The following is a 22,425-nucleotide window of genomic DNA, read 5'->3' on the forward strand; positions in this document are numbered from 1 at the left end:
CCCAGGAAAAACTTAAACTTTGTTAGAAAATTTTAACAGCTGTCTGAAATAGAGGAGATAGAGGCAGGAATCTCTGCTTTGAAAGATAATCAGTGCTCTGATTACCTATCTCCTACCCAAGGTTAGTTCTCCATTGTGAGTTGCAGCACAGCTCCTAGTGTGATCAGAGAGCATGGCATTTGAAAGGTTGTGCAAATTCTGATTACTGGAGTGTTTAATTGGTCCCAGAATCAGAATTGTTTAGGTTGGAAAGGATGTTTAAGATCACTGAGTCCAATCAATAACCTAACTCTGCCAAGCCCACCATTAAACCATGTCCACAAGTGCCACATCTACACACCTTCTAAATACCTCCTGGGATGGTGACTTCACCACTGCCCTGGGCAGCCTGTTCCAATGCTTGGCAACCCTCTCAGTGAAGAATTTTTTACTGATATCCAATCTAAACCTCTCCTGGCACAACTTCCATTTCCTCTTGTTCTGACCCTTATTTCCTGGGAGCAGAGACTGACTCCCACCTGGCTACAGCATCCTTTCAGGTAGTTGTAGGTCCCCCCAGAGGCTCCTTTTCTGCAGGCTAAACAACCTCCCCTCCCTCAGAAGCTCCTCATAAGACTTGTGCTCCAGGCCCTTTACCAGCTTCATTGCCCTTCTTTGGACGCGTCCCATGATGGTATTAATGTACTTGAAAAATAGGATAGTCAGACAATGATTCTGGCTACTCCTTCTTCAGTTTCTGCAATACAAAGAACGCTTTCAGATTCTGGTTACTGTAATTCTTCTCTTGCTTCTTCACCTGTGTCCATTTTAGTATTCAATAATCTTTTCCTTTAGTTCCTTTTCTCCCTTGACTTAAGCTCAGGCTTTGAATTTCAGCTTGTATCGCTGGAGAGCAGCATGTAAGACTTCGTGGTTTGAATTCCTGTTTATGTCCAGGCATATCAGTGAGCATCTTGATCTGCTTTAGTTTATCATCTCCTATGCATGCTGAGTCTCTGCTGGGAGAAAAATCTTTCTGCCTGTATAGAGCAGTTTTAGTTAATGTGTTCAAGTAAAGACTCCTGTCTTAAGACAGACTTGAGGGTTTTTTTCAGGACAGGATTCCTGTCTTTTTGGTCCAGGGAAATAACTTACCTGTCTATCCTTCTCTCTTCACCACATGTGCAAGAAATACTTGTGAAGAAGCAGGGTTGAGGAAGAATTTATTTTAATCCAAAACACAGATTTAGTTTTCTACTTAAAAATGGGCAAACATTATATATATTTCCTTAGATGCTAGTCCTTTTAGGATGTTGAGAGGAAAGATTATTTACATATTAAAAGTACATGATGGAAAACTGCGGCACAAAAATTACCTTTCTTGGTCTTTGAAGTTAAGACTTGGTTGCATTTAATGGCATATTGGATAGATTACACAAAGTTCTCCCACTCCCACCAGTAACAACATCCCACAGCCTGTGTACAAAACACGTTCTGCTTTGTACTAAGTTTTGCTTTTCCACAAGTTGCATTAGGAAGACAACACTGCCCTTCCAAACAGGCATTTTGGTTCAATCTGTACCAGCAGTGTTGCAGTACTACAGTGTTTAAGTACTACATTTTTAGGCAAACCACCAGTGATGATAAGCCTCAAGGATGCATTGCCCATGAAAGCTTCCCCCAACCCTGTTCCCTGCTCACCAGGAGATTTGAGTAAATACAGCACATCCATGCATACACCATATCCAGGGATTTTCAGGCTGGGGGCAGTCTCATCCACTAAACAACTATGGTGTGGTGCAATAGTGCGTGCACGCACCAGCTCAGACTTGAAACTACCTTCTACATGTGTTTGCAATATTTGCTACACTGAACTGAAGCTTTTTTCTCCTCTCTTTGAGAGACCTTTTTTTGTGGGGAAGAGCGTTGGATGCAGTAGTGCTGCTTTCCAGGGTATGAACCACTAAGCTGATGTGTTTGAAGGAGTCTAATATCTGGTTTAAAGGGATTATGGCTCTTTGTATAATCTCTAGAAGAATGGGCTGAGCAGTAGCTGATTACCCAAAGCAAGACAGTTTCTGTTCTGACACTGTCTTGCGTGAGTCCATCAGGGAAGGTGCACCCGGTGGGGTGGTCTCTGGTGGGACAACACCGACTCTGAGGCTCTGCTCTGAGACTGGACTGTGCTCAAAAGACAAACCCACAGTTCTAGACAACACCACTATGGCTCTTGGATGTAAGTACGTACTTGTTTTAGGAACCAGGAAAATCTTGGCTGCATGATTTCCTTTGGGGGAATTTAGCTGTTGCATTGCTATTATACATAAGTCATCTTCATTGATCTTTCTGAGTTCAGAATATTCTCAAAGACATGAGGGAACTTTCAAGAGGTTAATTGTTTTCTTCCACCAAATCTGTAGAAATTAAACTGGTTAACACCAGCTACTAGTGACCAGTGCTGTAGGAAATTGTTTTTTACTGTATGCTGTAAAACCAATGAAACAAACATAAGCATTCTAATCACTTTTACGACGTTTATCAAATCGTTCCAGTAAAGCCTTCCATATGTTGCCTGGGATTGTTTGGTGCTTGCTTATGAGAGCCTGAACAGCAGTCTTTGTCTGAAAAGAGAAGAGAAATTTGCCTTTTATGCATGGACCTATTTATGCATGGAAGAACAATATAATCACTGCCTTCTCCGAGGTTCAAGAAAAAAAATTCACACATAACTGTACTGTAAGAAAATAATTGTCTTTTACATTAACTAGTTGTCCTAATGACACATTTCATGGAAAAGAAAGGAACAAAACCAATGAAGTTTGGGAAGGCTCAAATTATTGAGATTTATCAAATGTGGTCATTACCAAGTCGCAGTACCCTTCAACACATGCAAACATTAAGTTTCTACAATCTCCTGTCCCTGAAAGTTTTCATCAAAAATGATGGATAAAGCCTGATTCACCTCATCTGATCTTATAGCTGACCTTGCTTGGACTAGGAATTTGGAGTAGGAACCTTTGCCTGTCCTTCCCAACATTAATTCTCCCGTAATTTTATCATACACAGCATGCACACAATAAGGAAATTCCTAATACTCTTTATATGATATTCAAATGCAAGAGAGGAAAAGAATGACTACAATATTCAATATTTCTAAAAGAAATAAGAAACTATCTCCTTTTGGTTTCCCTTGTGTAATTAAACTTGAAATAAGGGTAGCTACATACTCCACTGATCTACCCCAGACTTATAGTAGAATATCATTGTGAATATAAGAAAAGAGTAGCCAACCCTTTCCTGACTGATTCATGTCCTAATTCCTTTGCCAGCAGGATCAGACAGCAGTCAGGCCACTTCTCACCTCCAACCTCATTTAAGTTGCCCTTTTTATTTTTAAATTATATCATGGGAAATTTCAATTTCACTTTTGCAGGTACACAAAATACTGTTTCCCCAAAATACAAGAATATGAATAACCATAAGGCAGTCATATTGCTTCCAGCCTCCTAAAGCTGCTAAGACCAAACTCCACAGCTTGCTGGAGCTGTTCCCTTGTAACCAAACCTGTCTTTCTGGTTTCACTTTTGTGAAGCTCAGAACAACCTGCAATGGATCTTAAAAAAAGAAAATGAAAGAAAAGCTAGCCTTGTTGCATCTTTGTGAGGGCAGCAAGGTGTTTTTCCATAAGTAATTTCTAACAGTTGATTTGTTTGTGTATTTATAGGTCATAGCAGACTCTTTAATTCTTCTTGCATAAAATCCTCCTTTCATCTTCCATGAAAAATTTTAAAAGCTGTATTTTTGGTTGAGCTTAGTATTTTGAAAAATGCCTAAAATCTAGATCTATAAACACTTTTATGCTCCTGGGCATTAATAATTTCACCAAGGTGTAGGTACTCAAAGTATTTTTATATTTTGGATGCAACTTTGTTTTTTAACATTTTCATTTTGACAATGAGACTGAAGCTCTTGAAGAACTTTGCCTCTAGAGCCCTATGCTATTTGGTGAAGATTCTCAAAGTTATTTGTTATTAATGAAATTTATGTTATTAATGAAAACTGCATTTAAAATATAGTTTGCGTCATTTCAGTTACCGTAATTATTATCAAAGTTATCAAAGGCGTGGGAGAAACAAAGTTAACATAACAAGAAGACAGAGCTCACACATGAGGGCATCCCAATCAACTATTACTATGTCAATATGTACTTGTAGGTATTTGTACATTAAATACCAAGACCTCAACTTCCCATAGCTTTAACAAGCAAGTAAAAGTGTATTTGTCTTTATCCAAGCATGCAAAAAACTGGTTTCCAGAGCATATATAGTAGAGGGAAAAGCATGTAGTTCAGTACTGCAAGGAGAGAGAGCTTACCTTTTCAACTAATTCTTCTGCAGTTATATTCGGATCGTAAGGGATTGGCTTCCCAATGTATGTGCGAAACTTAACTGGAAGTCCTCCATATGGAGGAGTAAAAGGCAATCGAGTGCTTTCATATAACTGTCTAAAAAATCCTGAAATGGTTTATGGGAGGAAAAAGTGAGATTATAGTCACAGAAAACACAGTCCAAACGTGAAATCTGATTAATGTAGAAGACTTCTTAAAATTGCATGGTTAATTTGACAGTAAGGAAGTTGTTACAGGATTGAGGTAAATGTCCACCAAAACAAAGCCCAACAGACTTAATAGATCACAAAATAAGACTGCATTAAAGAACAAAATCACACACACAGACCAGTTATGCACAAGCTATTTCCATATTTGAGCTACCTCTGACCCACAGCAAGTGTTAGAAAATCCAAAGTAAGCAAAAGTCTGAAAAGCAATATCTAAGATAAGAGCAAGAGAAATCTGAGAGAAAAGAGAGAAAACATTCCAAATACATAAAATATGTTTTTAAGTTCTTACTTCTTTCTTTAAACATCCTATAGCCTTCACGGACATTTTGAGTATACATTGGAATGATGGGCTAAGGAAGCACAAAAAAAAAAAGGTGGAAATGTTATACCCGGTTTGAACTTCTGTCTTAGTGCCTGCTAATGCAGCAAAGAAAGTCACTCAGATACAGAGGGTAATTATCAGTCAGTTAAGCAGTAAGCAAGGACTCTTGATATAAAAAACTCCAGACTAGAAATAGAATTCTATTTTTCAGCTCCCACAAACATCTGTTTTAAAGTCATTATCTGTAAATAAAATGACTGACATTGTATTAGGGTTTATATAACTCCTGTGTTATGTATTTACTGCAGTATCACTGACTGGAACATAAAACGAATTTCCATAGTTTCTCTGCCTAAAGCTTTCATCATGAGTGGTGAATAGGAAAGTATTCAGTTTGTGAAGTCTTGCAGAAAGCAAGCAGACATTCATGCTTGGCTCATCTCATCTGCTTCTCAAATAGAGTCTCACTGAAGCAGTAATGTTTGGATAAAACTTCAGTGGAAAAGACTTCTGCAGCTCCCTGCAGAAAAAAGGCAAATGTGAGACAAAAAAAGGCAATTGTGTGTCCTCACTGACCTGGACTACACACCTTCTGGAGGGTGGATCCTTAAGCACTTACAAACAAATTCATTTCATCATTGTGACTGAAAAGAAACACACTTGAAATACCTGCACTTGAAACAGTCATATCTTACAGCCTGAGGTAAGGCTTCATAGTTTGTAGACTGACAGTAGTTGTATCCATATATGCAAAGACTTTTTTTCTCCGCTGTTGTCCCTTTTCTTTTTTTCTGAAACTCTAATTTGAAGACATTGTTGGAACAATTTGGTAATTGGTAATTAAGAGGCAATGAAAGAAGACATTTATACTGCTAAGAATCACTACCACAGAACAGAAACTGCAGGATGAGAAAAAAAAAAAAAACAAGCAAACAAGCAAGAAAAAGATCTAACTAGAGCCTAACAAATAACTCATAGTGATAGAAACCATTAAAAAGAAAAAATACCTGAGAGACCGCAAAAGTATCAAACATTAATAAAGTTGTAATAGTAAAACTCTTCAGAACAAGAAATTAAGGGAAATTGTTAGAAATAAAGCCTTAAAAAGTAATCAGTAACATCTTTTAAAAAACATTTAAGTACTGGACACTAAAAATACCACACTCTGCTTCAGCTATTGATTGAATACTATACATCTAAGATGTAAAATGTTTGAAACCTATCTGTCACACAGACAAAACGTTTTAAATTTTAGGAATAATGCAAGAGAAACATATGTTAGGCTATAAAGAAATCTGGCAACTACAGAAGTTACTCTCATACAATGATCAGCCATTGAGGTGCTGAGTAGGCAGCAATGTTCTGTCTCTAAGCTGGAAAAAACAGGTACACACAAAATCTTACATTTGTAAAGCAGCACAACCAGATCTGCAGTAACCCACAGATTTATATTTGCTGTGCTGGAACTGAGCTGGACCACACCGAGACAGCTTGAAAATCACAGAATTACAGGATAGTTGGGGTTGGAAGAGACCTCTGGAACTCACTTATCTTTTGCCCATACAAGAGAATTTTATAAATCATGGTTCCTGTTTATTTTTTACCTAACTCGAAGGAATTTTTTGGCACAGATAAAATTCAGGGATCTTCAGAAATGATGATACCTCCCTGTTAGCCTGTCAAAACTAAGCCACAGACAGAGGGTATTTCTGAAGGTCATGGATGAATTTGACTGAGACAAATATATGTCCCAGAGGTACACTGAGTCATGACATTAAATAGTAACACTGACTCCTGTTAAGCAGAGTAGTTACACAAAACATTGCAGGCAAGGACTGAGGCTGAAACTACCTTCCTTGTTTGCTTTTCTTCAACTTTTTCAGTGGAAGAAATATTGAACTTCCATGATATTATATGATGGATGGGAATGTCTATTCATATATAAAGTATGTTTTGTCTTGAAATCCCATTCAAGCAATCTATGACAGGTTATTAACCACCATGTAGTTGTTCTGATAAAGTGTGTGTGGTACTTTGGTTGATGGTTACACTGTATGTAGAAAAAATTTTAAAATACCCTTATAATTCTACCTTGTCTGCATTCATGATATCTGAGTAAGTATTAGCAAATTTATATTAATTGCTACGTAATAGAACAAGTTCTGATAGCTGGATGAGTCTATCCCCAGTATACTTGGTTTTCATGGCTGGTTTTTTGTAGCAGGGGAGCTACAGGGGTGGCTTCTGTGACAAGCTACCAGAAGCTTGTCCCATGTCTGGCAGAGCCAATGCCAGCCAGCTCCAGGACGGATGAGCTGCAGGCCAAGGCCAAGCCTACCAGGAATGATAATAACACCTCTGTGATGACATATTTAAGAAGGAAAAAAATTTATTGCACATATGTAATTGCAGACAGAGAAGAGCAGAGTGAGAGTATGTGAGAGGAACAGCCCTGCAGACACCAAGGTCGGCACTGAAGGCGGGGGAGGAGGTACTCCAGAGCAGAGATTCACCTGCAGCCCACAGTGAGGCAGCTGGGCCCCTGCAGCTCATGGAGGACCATGGGGATGCAGAGACCCACCTGCAGCCTGTGGAGGAGACCCACACCAGAGCATGGATGCCTGAAAGAGGGCTGTGAAGCTGTACAAAACCAGTGCTGGAGCAGGCTCCTGGCAGGGGCCTGCAGATCTATGGAGAGAGAAGACCATGATGGAGCAAGTTTCCTTGGTAGGACTTGTGACCCTGTGGGGGACCTACACTGGAGCAGGCTGTGCCTGAAGGACTGCACCCTGTGGAAGAGTGACGCACATGTTCATGAAGAACTGTTGCGCATGGCATAGACTCAAGTTGAAGTTTGTCTCCTGTAGGATGGACCCCATGCTAGAACAGGAGAAGGACTCTTCTCTCTGAGCAGTAGCAGAAACAACATGTGATGAACTGGCCATAACCCCCATTCCCCATCTCTCTGCGCCACTGCAGGGAAGGAGGTAGAGCCAAGGAAGAAGGAAGAGATGGAGCAAAAGGTGTTTTTAAGACTTTCACTTTACTTCTCATTGTCTTGCTCTGATTTTGTTACTAATAAATGCAATTAATATCCCTAAGTTGTGTCTGGTTTGCCCTTAATGGTATTTGGTGAGTGATTTCTCCCAGTCTTTACCTCAGCTCATGAATCTTTTGCTTTATTTTCTCTCCCCTGTCCACTTGTAGAGGGCAGTGATAGAGAGGCTTTGATGGGTGCCTGGCATCCACTACACCCCAGTCTTTGGTCAACCTGCAAGACTAGTCCGGCCAGTATTGAAAAAGATGCAGCAAGAACAATCAAATTTGAAATGTGTCAAAAGACAAGATCCAGTGACTACTATGGGCCTAACTTTATTTAAGAAGTGATATATAAGGTTATTATTGCCCTCTCTACTGCTAAATGCACGGCAGTTCTCTTTATTTTTTAAGCGTTCAGTTATCTAAAGTTTGTCTGATTCCAGATTTCCAGAGAAATGTCAAAGATGCCCAAAGTTCGTGAAGCTTGCAAGCTAATTACAGCAATGTCCACCATACAGGGATCCAGTCAGAGTTCCTGAGCATAACAACCCACAAAGCTGAATGAGGGTAATAATAAGAGATGTAAGAACCAGTAGCACTCTAAAGGTAAGCCCAGGCTAGCAGCTGTCAAAGGGTAAAATACTCTCTCTGCCCTCCTGCTAACAGTCCTACATAGTGCCTGTTTTACCAAACATTATGCAAAGGACCACAAGGCCCTTTCACACTGCAAGAACCTTATCCTCAATGAATACCCAATTCATTAAATAAAATTTTTAAAACCCCCACAAAAGAAAAACACAAATTGTGGCAAGAGGAGGTAACAATTTTAGGTACTACTATTCAGCTATTTCCATGTGCTTCTATATTATAGAAGACTGGTAGAATTAGGAGGATTACTGGCAAAGATTCTTGCGATGTGTTTTGATCAGGGTGGCAATCTGTGTAAGGGCACTGAGAGCTTTTAATTCAATTTTTATTTAAAAACCCACAACCTGTGACATTGCATTACTGTAAGGTTCCAGGTGAAGGGAAAACATCTGGCAAAAGAGTACTCAGATGTTTGAAGTAGCTTGAAAGACATATATAAAAGCAAAATCATTAGAAATCACTCAGGTTTTTGAAGTGACACCTCCTTCTAACTGTTTGAGCATATTATTCCTTTATTACATAAGAAGACTATTGGGGAATTCTAAGTGCCCATATGAATTTCACTGAGTTTATCCCATGCACATTCTGATACTTTCCTAGTGGTGTACAGGCCCACACAATATATGAAGTATTGTGACTGACATATACCAGCCTACACTTTTGAGAAAAAGGACAGGAAAGGGAACAGAAGCACGTAAGACTCGACTTAAGACATAAGACTTTTAAAAGGCAACATAACAAGACAAGAAACAGGACACTGGGCCTAAAATTACTTTACACATTGGGTAAATGCCCCTAAGTTTATTTTAGTGTTTATCTCCCCACAATCATTTAGAGATAGAGTTATGAAGAAATATTAACCTGAAGCATGCATTTTGCACCTTCAGGTCCTTTGTAGCAGGATCTATAGCACAAGAGACCAAAACAAAGTTTGAGAAGCAACAAACTGGATGAGGTGCAGAAGAGACATAACTGCACAAAAATCTGAAAGGGATGATAAGAAATTAAAGTTTCATGGGAAGAACTCAACTCCCTGTACAGATTCACCTGTATAGATCGAAAACTTTATGTGGAAGGCCAAAGAGCACTGCAATTGATGACATATTCATAAGAATGTGAAGAAAAAGTGATGGTTGTGCAATTCAAGAGAAAGCAGCAGAAAGTGCATGGCAGAACAGATAAAGCCTGGATTTGCACCAGTATTGTGAGACACAAAAAGCACTAGTATGCTAGGTCTAAATTAAAGCATAAAACTTGTATCTAGATGTAATGATGATGAGAAGAGGCAGTTAGGAAAAAGACAGGGTTGCTGCTCTTTCAGCTGCATGCCATCCCAAATAAAACTGTTTCCCAGAGACCATGTCAGAAAAGCAGTCTCCCATATGGATTTAGATGGAAGAAGTCAGAACTAGTGGTAGGAGGTTGTATTTGTACATCATTTTCCATATGGAAACTAACTGAAATATTGGCCATGTGTGCATTGGTGGGGTACAAATTAAGAGAAACACATCTCTAGAGGATGCTGAGGATCTGACATCTCCACTGAACACACTTCAGTGCTCTGTTTTTATGTCGAACAAAGTCTTGTTTGGAACCATTGGACCATTTGACACTGCAGAGTATTAGGTCCCAATTTTGGTTTAGTTTCAGCCAGAAGGAATGCAGCTCAGGTATTCTAACATGCTCCTCGATGGGAATGAAAGCATGGTGAGGGAGATTCAAAAACTGCTTCAAAAGTGCACACATGATTCAAACTCAGACACTGATGCAGACACATCTTAGGTTAGTTGATGCAATCTTTTGCAAACATGAGGAAAAGTAATGGTAAGGACAAAGTCCTAGACCCTCCCAGAATAGCTAAGGAGAAAGATAAGGATAATATATTAAAGAGCCATAAGAAAATGATGGGGTACATGGAAGTAAGATAAAGATGTAAGCCTACTAGGATAAGAAAAAAGAATGAAACCATAGGACAATATGGAGAAGTGTTGGGAAATAGAATTATTGGGATCAATAAAAGAACTGTGCAAGCAATAGGCCTGGAAGCTTTAGGCTTGTGTGTGAGAAAACTTTCCATGGGAAAGTCCCTGTGTGAAGGATAACAAGCAGGGCTGGGAACAAAGAGGGAGTCTTGAGATGGTCCAGCTGTACTATCCGGGAGTGAACGAGGGAGATGGACGCTGACTTCTTTATGGAAGCTTGCCAATGTAAGTCCAATTATGTAGAAATAGAAATCTGTTTTGATAAGCTTTAAGCCACTTAGGAGTTCACAAGCTGGTATACTACATAAGTGCCTTTGGACTGCTAATAAACGGAGTTTTGCGGAATTTGCTCTATCAACCATATTGGTCGGCTTGTTTCACTCTCTCCCCCCGCCGGGGGCCCGGGCTCCTCGTCTCGCTAAGCTTCTAATAGAGAAGGACCACAGTGAAGATTCCTGAAATGCAGTCAAGGTGAGACACTGGATGCCTGCATAATAGGACTGTAGACATGGAACTGCAGAGATGGATGCTTTGAAACAGTCAAGAAAAAGTTGGACAGTTCCAAAAACCCTTGCTTTTTGTGAATTAATGTGCTTGACAAAAGTGATGGGAAAAGGAAGTGAAATCTTTACTTCCCAACCATTTCCTCTGGAAGATTTTCCAACAAATGCTCCTAAGCTGCATTTTATAACAAAGCATGTATGCAGAAAGCATAAACTGGGATTGGTAATTTATGGCACTCACCACTTTTGCTTCTAGAGCAACCTGAGCAAAGCCTTTTCGATTTCCCCACATGAGCTGGTAACTTTCGTCGCTGAACAGCGCTTCTCGAACTCCACCTGGTGAGATGGACACCAAGTATCCATTCCTCAGTGCAAGGAGACACTCCTCCCTCGTACCTGGTATAACACCCGTCACTCCCAACAATAATTTAAGTCCTGAAATAAATAAATAGCAAATGCATATTAATATAACAACATATATCCCAAATACTGCTTGCGTGTAGGAGCCAGATTGCAGCTAAATTAAAATCTAGTAGTTATATATTTAGGCTAAGACAAATTTTTTACAAAGGAAGTAAGACACCTACAGAGTAAATGTTGACAAAATGACAAATACGTGACAATATTTTTGCACAAATATTATGAAGATGAACCATCTTGTCAGGAACGTCTCAATTAAAAAAGGCTTCCACATGCTATCTTCCATGATTATCAACCAAATTATGTAAGCAAAACTTGTGGGTCATAGCTAGAAATCTGAAAATAAGCATCTATTCCTCTCTCCTTCTTTTTACATATTTTAATACAGAAAAAGAAATTCAGTAAAATAAAGATTACTACAAAAATAAATACCTGACAAGCAGCTATTTTTGGTGTTCTTTAAAAACGTGATGTTTACTATTTTAAACATTGAGGGTTTGAGTTGTTTGAGTATTTTGTGTTTAATTGCAAACTATGTGGATCAAATTGCACTGCACTAAGACTCTCAAGATGCATGAATGACAGAAGCTAGCAGAGCAATTTCAGCACCACACAAACAGTTCAGTGAATCTCCTTCCTCAGTTTCCATAGCTGGGATTTCTCTAAAAGACAGATTGAGAACCATAGAAGTACTCTGTGCTTTCTAATATTATCTTCATATTTTAAATATATCAGTTTGGAACTCTGATAGAAAGCAAACAAGCATTTCCACAATCTTCAAATTCCCTGTTCGAACAGCAAAGTTTGAAATTTTTTATATTAATAAATGGAAGAAACAACTCTGGACTGACAGAGATCTGCAACAGAAACTTTGGAAGACAGTGGATAACACAGTGCTGTTGTTATATTTAATTGTTATACAATTAAATCCTGTAATTTAATTGTATTTAATCTTATTGAAGGTATCATGCTTGATAGATCTTTCTGTCAAAGACAGATGTTGACTTTGTTTAACCCCTTTGTGAAGTCAGACATATTTCTGTTTGATCCTAAAGTCAGGAATGCCATATCCTTATTAAGCAAAGAGGTTCTTCATCTGCTTGGCTTTAAAACTTTTGAGAATTACAATGTTTCACATGAAAATATTATCACCACTTATTCCCCTTTTCCAGGTCTCACAGAACTTTTTATCCCTCAGCCATGCAAGGCTTCTGTCTGATGTCCTAGCTCTTCAAAGGAAGCCATGCCACACCTCTGAATCATCCTTGTCCTTTTACTGCAACTTTATTACTTTGCAGCTATTCCAAGATGGAGAGTGTTATTAATTCACAGAAGAATTCTCCTGTAACTGTGATTAATTCTGTAAATAAACTGAACTGAGATTGAGCATATGCTCATGAGCATTCTTTAAAGAACCGATCTGTGAAGTGTAACATTTCTTTGCAAAAAGTAAGTAAGCATGGCAGAGCAAGAGAAGGTTAGGGAGAAATTTCACTCAGCCTATTACTTTTAGCCACATTTTCTACTAATGCAATGGGGAGGACTAACCTCAATTATTTGTAGTCTTTCTTACCAGATGTCTTTTTATAGCCTTTTTAAAGGTTGACACAACATTTGCCACCTTCTGTTGCTCTAGCATGAACATAATGCAAGCAATATGTTATGTACACACCAGTAGTCCAGCAACTGCACAGCTGAGAGTGTTGCTTAGTACTAACAAGTGTGTACTCTGCATTTGTAATAAAAAGCTGTGCTAGGGACACTTCAGTTTGAAAGAGTACCCTTTTACTTATCCCTTAAAAAAGGAGTTTCCTTTCCAACATTTTGCTAAACTTTCTCTTTTTTTGAGGGTACTCTTAAAAGCCAGTCATCTTTTGACGACTTCATACTTCTGATGTGCTCAGTACTATACATTATTTACTAAGTATGCTTGTAGAAAGTTCTTGTATGCTTTCTAGGGGTGCCAGACTATGGTTTTTGCACCAAATTTGCTTGAGTTTATACTACTTGTTTTCAGGAAAACTTCCTTTTCTGAAGAGTGTCCTTCTATTTCTAAATAGCTTCCTTTATTCTCTATTGTTAAAACAGCTTTTAATATTAGTGGTATAAAAGTGCCTTTAAATAATCTCACTGCTACTTCTTCTGGACACTCTGTGCCTTGTTTTTCTAAAATTGAATTATCTTTGCTTCTCTGTATCTTCTCCTGACCAGTCAGCACTAGGTCAACAGTGGAATCCTACCCAGCACTTTCTACTGAGGGATGACATTTCATCCCCAAAGGATTATATGTCTATTTGTTGGCTTTGGAGGGTTTACCAATGTTTTCAACAAAAATACAGGATATTCTACTCTGTTTATCCTGTTACAACTACCAGCTTTTAGTTTAGAAGTCTAAAAGCAGTCTTTTTGTTTAAAAGCTCTCTTTCAAGTATACAAAATGTAAAGTTCACCAAAACCAGAACATATTAGGTGAATCCAGGAAGCTTACATACAACAGAACGTGTTCTTACCTGGTAAACGAAACACAAAATGATCAGCTACTGACAGACAAATTCTTTTCTTCCAGAGAAACAGCCTAGACAAAAAGTAAAGGTAGTCTATAGGAATAGCTCCATGGTAATACACAAGAATGCCTGGTCCTTCTGGGAGGTTTTCCACACCATGAAGCTCGTAACCTGTTTGGGATGGAAAGCAATACACTGACAGTGATATCTGTAAATCACCTGGCAGTTTAAAAAAAAAGCTATTTACTGTCCTTTGTTAAATGACTTTCAGAGAGTTGTGAAAGCCTCTGCAGTAGCTTTTAAAATAATTAAGTTCTGGATGGAACTTTCGGTCAATAACAGAGAGAAAGTCCTTCAAACACCACAGCTTATCAATGGACTGATTTGTTGGTCAGTTTAACCATGAGATCAGACCTGAACCTGACATTTTCCCCAGTGAGGGAACTAAATGATATATTTCCCATTAGGAACTTCTTGTAAATAGTACAATAATAATATTTTTTAAAAAAAATTAGTAACTGGTGTGAAAATGCTTCATTTTCAGAATTAAAGGCAAACAGTCTGGATGCTTTCCTGAAATCTGGAAGTATTAATCTTTATTTTGTGTCCAGGAGAAGGAAGAGTTTGGGATTTTCCATAATAAAGTGCTCCTCTTTTAGAGAAGGTGAGATGTTTAAATTGAAACCATTATCTGTAAGAATCCCAAAGATAGGTTCTCTCCACAAGAGTTAAGTGTATTCACAGTGGGAGGGAATTTCCTCACAGACATGCCCTTCTATGAATCCTTGTCAAGACTCTTCCTACATTTGATTTAGGTTTCAGGTGGAGCCAGACCAGAAGTCTAATGTATACAAAGGCTTGGGAAAGCCACAGCTTCTGCCAGCTAAGAGTTCTGTTCCACCTTTTCTGCCTTCATTTCCATCCCTGCTACAGCTCCTGCCATGAGCCATTTGGATGGGATTGGAGTAGGCAGTGTCCTAGGAAGACATGGAGAAAATTTTATACTGCAGGATGTTCAAAGATGCCATGCAAAGTATAATAAATGTAATTTATTTGCATCCATTTGAAAGAAAAAAAAAATTAAAACTTCTGTGTATTTACCACTTACTGTAATTCAAAGCTTCAGACAAGTCATGTCATACTTACCATGCCATATTCTTGCATATATATCCCAGAAGCTTGCTATAGTTTTTCTTACACTATCCCAAACATCACTCAAGGGATCTGCTTTTACCTCATTGTTCCTCTGATATATTAAAAGCAAAATATTAGTAAGGTAAATGAAAAAGACGATTGTTAAAGGAACTATAAAAAAAACTAATATTGAACTAATTGCAAGTGAGGCAACGATCAGATGAAAAAGGTATTTCTTCAGGAACTCCACAACAGTCCATTCTTCCAGTGCATAGACAAGGCAGCCGAGGTTGGTCATTGGTATCTGTCCTGAAGCACAGGATTCTTTTCTACCTATCATGTCCTGCATGAAGAAGAAAGAAAAAAAAAATACAAAAAACCAAACCAAAACAACCAGCTGTAGTTTCTCAATTTAGGGAAAAAAGGTTTCTGTAAATACACCTGATGCTTATTTTGGTATAGCACAGGTTCAAACATTTTGTGCCTCTCTGTCATGCTAAGATAGCTGCTGGCTATGAGATTACCCATGTATTTATGGAATAGGGGCTGAAACAAGAAAGGCTGGAGTTCAACAAAGCCTCAGGATCCCTGCAACATGGCTGATCAGATGATTTCTCTCAAGAGAGTAAGTGGAAAGTATTTTTAGCAGCGTTAGCCAAGACTGCTGCCAGAGATGTGGACTCTCCCTATCCTCTGTAGACAGTCCAACCTGAGCTTCTTCTTCCTCTCAGTTTGGCAGTAAGGGGATCAGATAGTGGAATGAGCAGCTGAAGGGCCAGCAAGCAAAACCAAGGCAGTCATGGCTCCTTCACAAGGCCTGGAGGTGTCCAGGACATTTGGTACTGCTGTTCACACTGGGAAAAGCAGCTTTTCACCCCTCATCCATACAACACACCTTTTTTTCAGATCTTCCAGCCCTACCAAAGGCCAAGAGAGCTCCATGGCCTTACCAATATGTTTTACACATGCAACCCCCTGGTTAGTTAGTCCATTCCTACAGCTGACCCTGCCTGCCTAACAGCAGGTAGTGGTTACACTGGAATGCAAAGGCACTCCAGAATTGCTGGCTGCTTTTAAGATTCTTGAGTATTTGCCAGAGATTTAAACATTGCAATCCAGTTCAGTAATCCATAACTGAATACAGATTTTCTTTGCCTCAGTCAGGTTGCTACTTGTTTAACGAGTAGATTTTTCCACTCCAGCACCAGAACAAGTACCTACAAGAAACAAATTGTAAGTGCCAAAGTCAGTGCCAGGATCATAAAATACAGCAAGCTCAGCCTTCTCTGACTTTACATCTTCAGCTGTGTACTTATATGAGCAAACCTACTGTACGCTTCTGTTTTCCTTCTTTGAAGCCTTGGGTAGACTGTAGGGGTGGACTGGTGTAAAGCACAGCTCCCTTCAGAATTACGGATGACAAAGAGTAGAGCAAACAGCAAAAGTGAAAAGCAGCCATGAATAAGCACTAGTGGCTAACACACAGCAAGGCAAGCAAGCCCCATGGCAAGCCCTGCAGAATGTGTAGCTGCAGTAGCTATAAATCTAGTCTCACATACACACACCAATGAAACCTGTCCATATCACAAACCCTTTGAACTCCACACTGGACAGCAAAAAGGACCACTTGGTTTAACCCCAGTAGGCAGCTGCTCACCACACAGCTGCTCACTCAATCTCCACTGCAGTGAGATGGGTGAGAGAATCAGAAGATTAAAAGTGCAAAAACCCTTGGTTTGAGATAAAGGCAGTTTCACAGGTAGAGCACAAGCTGAAAGGACAGTAAACTAAAAGGAAGCAAGCACTGTGTTAAAAGACGCTCAATATGGTACAAACAAATGAAATCAGTATGACAAAAAGTCACAAGAATTAATATAGAATTGTTTGTATCCTGATGACTGGTGCCTGACTAAGATATAGGAAGATCTGGACATTTTCACTGAAAAGAGATTTTATCAATAACATGAAAGAAAAAAAAGGAATAGTCTGCATGATTCAGATATTAAAATATCTGTTGAAACACTATTAAAGAAGGATAAAGCTGATGGTGCAGTGCTACTTTATAGTAAGTTATTGTTTATAAAGTTCTAATAAGAGCAAGGACTACAAATCCTCAATGTGTGCAAAGCATGCTGTGCTGACAGAGTCCAGGAGAAGGCCATGTTAAGGGGGCTTGCCTCAGGCTGCTGAATCAGAAATACTGAGCAGTACTTGGAATAACTCGTTCAGCCGGCGGCATAGGGTGAAGGGAGTGAGTGGATTTTGCATTGTTATGGGGGGGTGCAGGCCTGGAACACAGACTACTACAGCCAGTACCAAAAGTGTCATAAAATCACAGATAAAATGTTCATATCCACAGCAAGTGCATCAATAAGAACCCCTATATGATATGGGGATTAATTGGGATATACAGATCACTGATGAACAAGAGATCCTATAATCTACCAACGAGATTTAAGATTATTCCACAGTCCCCACACACAAATATTTGCAGACTCAACAGCCAGATAAACTTCTGGCAAGGTAACTGAGAAGCTGTTTAATGAGGAAGGTAACTGATGCCACTCATTATAATTTTGTGGGAAACAGACCTTGTAAACAAATTCACCTCCATTCTTTGAGGAAATTAGAGGTTTAATAGCTTGTGCAGATTTCATGCACATATAGTTTAACAGGGGCTTCTTAAAGAGTCACTTTCAGCCACACATGAGCTGCTGCTTGAAAGTTGTCCTTCCACCAGTCCTTTGCTCTATGTTCTTACCCCTAGACTGATCTCCAACAACGTCAGCTGGCTCCCTGCTAAAGGGATACCAGTGAAAATGCTGGCACAAGCAAAACCACTATTGGGAACAGCCCAAACTAAGGTTGGCATATGGGAATTACACAAGTATATTACCAATGCCACTTGACATTTTTATTAAAAAATATATCTCTTTTAAATGGAGCATATATGCAATCAAAGATGTTATTGACTAGCATGACAAAAAAATATCCATCAGTGGTGGAATCGCTACCAAATGAGAACTGAATCTATGTCCTAGATTATTCAGCATTTTCAGAATTTTCTTCTAATATTAATAGGATGTTTACATTGATCAGTTTTAACAATGTAACATTCCACTGATTCCTCTTCCTCCATCCCAGTTTTTATGTAGCAGAAAGTTACTTGCTGGCTGGAAAACCACTACCCTTAACTTAGTTAGCTCACAGACTACAGTATAAATTAACATCTTAACTTATTAATTTCTGATTTTAAGTTCAATATAGACACTGGAGAAAAGCTTTAGAAAGAAAATGAAATGAATCAATGTGAAAAATTGTATTTTTTTTTAATACATACAAAACAGATTTTAACAGTACAGATTTGACCAAAGACATCTGAAAGTAGTTGGGTAGACACAGCGAGTTCGCCTTCAGTCAGCCAGCTGGGTGGGTGGGATACAAGTTAATTCAACATCATTCCAGCTGAATCCAAGAGTAGAAAAAGAATAAATGATTGACAGATTGAGAAAGAACTAGAAGCAGCATGTTTTTTCTGGAAATTGGATACTCAACTGTGGTTCAGTTTCTGCTCTCACTGTTCAATTGTACACTACCTCCAATATTTCATAAGAAAAGAATGAACTCCAATCACTGAAACCTGGACCCCGGTTTTGGACCATAAGATGTGAGTCCAACACGGTAAATGCATCCCTCTACTGTCAAAGAACATCCTGCTAACATCAAAGGGCTACAACAGTACAGGACTTCTATTTTTCCATATTCTACTGGCTATCTCTCACCAGTCACCTGCTGAAAACACAAATACAATTCTGAAGCATTCTTTCTATCAAACACCATATAGGAAATTATTACACAACTATTTGAGTGCCTATTTAAAGCCTGTTACTAACAACCTCCTTGATTATGCACTAGGAGACAATGCAGGAATGTTACCACAACACATTTACTTATAACTGCTTTAGTTTCCCCCAAATGTCAAAATTTAAGAAAGAAATTTCTCTTCTGCTTTTAAGAAATCTGAGCCAGGAGGAGCTCCAAAGTACTTCAATGCTGAATATCCTATAAAAGGTTAACAAGCGGGTTTAGTGTTGTATTATTTAACAAAAAAACCCAAACAAACATTTTTTAAATTGTCGGCATTTTTCTCATCTTATCTAGTGATGGACTTGAAGCTACTGTTCTGAGTGATTTCATTGTTCTTATAGAGAACAACATGTGTGTTGACATGTGAGGTATTTGTTTGGGCTCCACCTATAAAGCATATCAAATTCCAGAATAATCACTGTATCTACAATGTAGAATTACAGGTGATGCCAGAGAGAGACAGAACCACTGTCCCCCGACTTTGAGAGGAGCTCCCGTTTCAACAAGTCTGCTGTACTACAAGTCGTTCAGATCCTAAGCTCTTGCTGAAGCATCATTTACTGATAAGGATAATCTTACCAACATTATAATCCCAGGGAAGAACAAAGCTGTCACAAGAGACCTATTACATTAAAATTAAAGCCTTGTAGCTGGCTTTCAACCATGACTGAATAGTTATGATCTTGGTCCTACTGCTCACTAGTTTGCTCTTGGCAATAAGTTGAGCAGAGAGCATAGTGAGAAGATGCTTTACACAGAAGCAAGTGGAAAGTAACTGCAGACTCTTGGTGAGAGGATTTTTTGACACCTGCTTTCTTGTGGCAGGCTCCTACTCTTCAGTCAAACTCAATTGCTCTGTTTCATGAGGGGAGCCATCTAACAGTTACAAATCTGACTGTTGCTTTTCAGTGTAAATGAAATTCCAGTTTTATATTTCCTGCACATTTTGTGGCAGTTCCATTGAAAATAACTCTCTTGCTGGTCTCACCCTGCTGCCACCCACTTTACTTATCTCCATAAATCCACCCATCTTGTTCCCTCCTGTGTTTGTAGAGCTTCCCCCACTTTCAGCACATCCACCCCGAAAACGAAGGGTCTATCCTCTCCAGAAAGAAACTATCAGCAACTACAGTGCTCAGTCCCCCAGGTTTTGCAGCCATTCTACCCGTTTCACACACTGAGGATACTAAACCCAGAACATTGTTTCCCATTTACAGCTTCAGCAAATATGAATAACTGAATTCCCACTTGGGTTTGATTGAGCATGTGGAAATTAGGCACCATCCCTGCCCGAGCATCCTTGCTCAGCTTAGTTGCTAGAAATGTGGCAGGTAAGAGCTAGAAGAATAATAAAATCATAAAATCATAGAATGGTTTGGGTTGGAAGTGCCCTTAAAGAGCATCTGGTTTTAACCCCCCTGCCATGGACAGTGACATCTTCTACTAGACCAGGTTGCTCAAAACCCAATCCAACCCAACCTTCAACACTGCCAGTGATGGGGCATCCACAACTTCTCTGAGCAACCTGGTCCAGTGTCTCAATATTCTCACAGTAAATTTCTTCCTGATATTTAATCTAAACTGCCTTCTTTCAGTTTAAAGCCATTCCCTCGTGTCTTGCTGATTACATGCCTGGGTAAAAAGTCCCTCTCCACCCCTCTTGTAGGTAGGTCCCCTTCACACACTAAAAGGGTGAAATGAGATCTCCCTGGGGCTTTATCTTCATCAGGCTGAACAATTCTCTCAGCCTGTCTTCACAGGAGAGTCCTCTGATCATCTCTGTGATCCTTCTCTATACATGTTCCAACAGGTCCATGTCTTTACTGTGCTGAGAACACCAGAGCTGGATGCAGCACTCCAGGTGACGTCTCACACCTGAAGCAGATCTGAAGGGCAGAATCACCTCCCTCACCCTGCTAGCCACACTTCTTGGGATCCAGCCCAGGATATGGTTGGCTTTCCTGAGCTGTGAGCACACATGGTCGGGTGTATGAAGAGGGTGTTCAAGGAGCAGTATCTGGGTTCAGAGCTGGTACCTGTCCTGCTCAGGCACAGGTAAAATACAGCAAGCACCCAACACCTACATTTATCCCTTTTCTCCACCTGGAAATGTCATGTAACATTTCCAAACGTCAACACTGAGAAGACTCGGGGGCTTCCTCAATGTCAGGCGCTAAGGGCCCCTAAGAGCAGATCGCTGCTGAAGCACTAGGAGTGCTGGAACGCGGCCGGACCTTCCCCCGGCGCTGGATCCCCTCGGGGCGGCACAGCCTCCCTCCTCCGCCGCCCTCCGTCCCGTCCCGTCCCGTCCCGTCCCGTCCCGTGCCCCCCGCCCCGCTCACCTGCCCGCGGCGGCCGTCCCGGACCCCGCGGCCGAGCCCCGTCCCGGGATAAACGCACGGCCGCCCCCGCCCGCGGGACGAGGAGGCGGAGCTGCGCCTGGCAGACACAGCGGGCTCCGCGCCCACATCTCCTTTCAGTTCTTCAGCGATAAAAATCCCGGGACGGGCGCCGGGAGCCCTGCCTGGGCGCGCTGGGATGGAGGCGCCGCTTCCCATCGCAGGGGAACAAGCGACGCGCGGAGCCTTCGGCGCCCTCCCCATCTTGGAAGAAGGAAGCCTCCCTGGGACGTGCTTCCAGTCAATTCATGTCTACGTTGATTAAGGAAACTTTCCGACAGGGTCATTGACTGCTAAGTTAAGAAAACGTACTGGTTTTGCAAAGGAAATTACCTCTTTAAAAAGTTTGAGAGACTTTTCACATAGACTTGGGATATAATTAAAGCCGAACACAGATAGAGCATGATAATATGGCTAAATTCAGCAGAGGAAACATGAACTGCAATAAATATCCTTATGTTGTACTGTTGTTCACCCTATTCCTTATATGGTGGAGGTCTTATTTAGACTGATAAGACCAACAGGTACCAGTTTTGAAGTTCAGAAAATGGTTAATCCAACCCGTTTAAGACAGGTGATTGAATTTCATTGATTTGATTTGATGCAGAGCAAGACATTGGCTCCCATGAAGTAAAATGCGTGACTGCAGTACATTTCTTCCCACACCTGTGCTGTGCTGTAGCTGTGGGTCAGGGGAAGTAGACACAAACCTGCAAAAAAAGCATCCACCAGTGATGCTTTTTGTTGGCTTCTGGCTTCTATGGCACAGGACACGTTTGTTCAATAACAGCTTTTCTTGTGAGGGAAGAAAAACTTGATATTCCTTGCCTAGCATGAAGCAGCAAATAATTGGAAAAGTGGTTTTGCTAGTAGAGAGCTTGATAGAATGCAGAGAGAAAGTATTCAAGAGACGAAAGTACATTTAGATGACCAGTGCAGAGAGAAAAAGTGTTGTACCTAACACTTACCAGCCAACACCAAATGCAGCTGAAATTAGGTTGTTTTGTT

General features: G+C 40.0%; 1 protein-coding gene across 1 annotated transcript; it reads right to left on the reverse strand.

The window, feature by feature from the left end:
- Positions 1–1,189: 1,189 nt before the first annotated feature.
- On the reverse strand, positions 1,190–21,426 carry LOC138105112 (DGAT1/2-independent enzyme synthesizing storage lipids-like). The gene is made up of 7 exons (XM_069004760.1): positions 21,361–21,426; positions 15,164–15,494; positions 14,024–14,188; positions 11,335–11,528; positions 4,889–4,949; positions 4,354–4,493; positions 1,190–2,600 (listed from the first exon to the last, which is right to left on the reverse strand). Exons 2-7 carry the CDS (start codon positions 15,489–15,491, stop codon positions 2,496–2,498), a joined length of 993 nt encoding a protein of 330 aa, XP_068860861.1. The 5' UTR covers positions 15,492–15,494; positions 21,361–21,426; the 3' UTR covers positions 1,190–2,495.
- Positions 21,427–22,425: the final 999 nt, after the last annotated feature.

Source organism: Aphelocoma coerulescens, chromosome 2 (genome assembly GCF_041296385.1).
Source record: "Aphelocoma coerulescens isolate FSJ_1873_10779 chromosome 2, UR_Acoe_1.0, whole genome shotgun sequence".
NCBI lineage: Eukaryota > Metazoa > Chordata > Aves > Passeriformes > Corvidae > Aphelocoma > Aphelocoma coerulescens.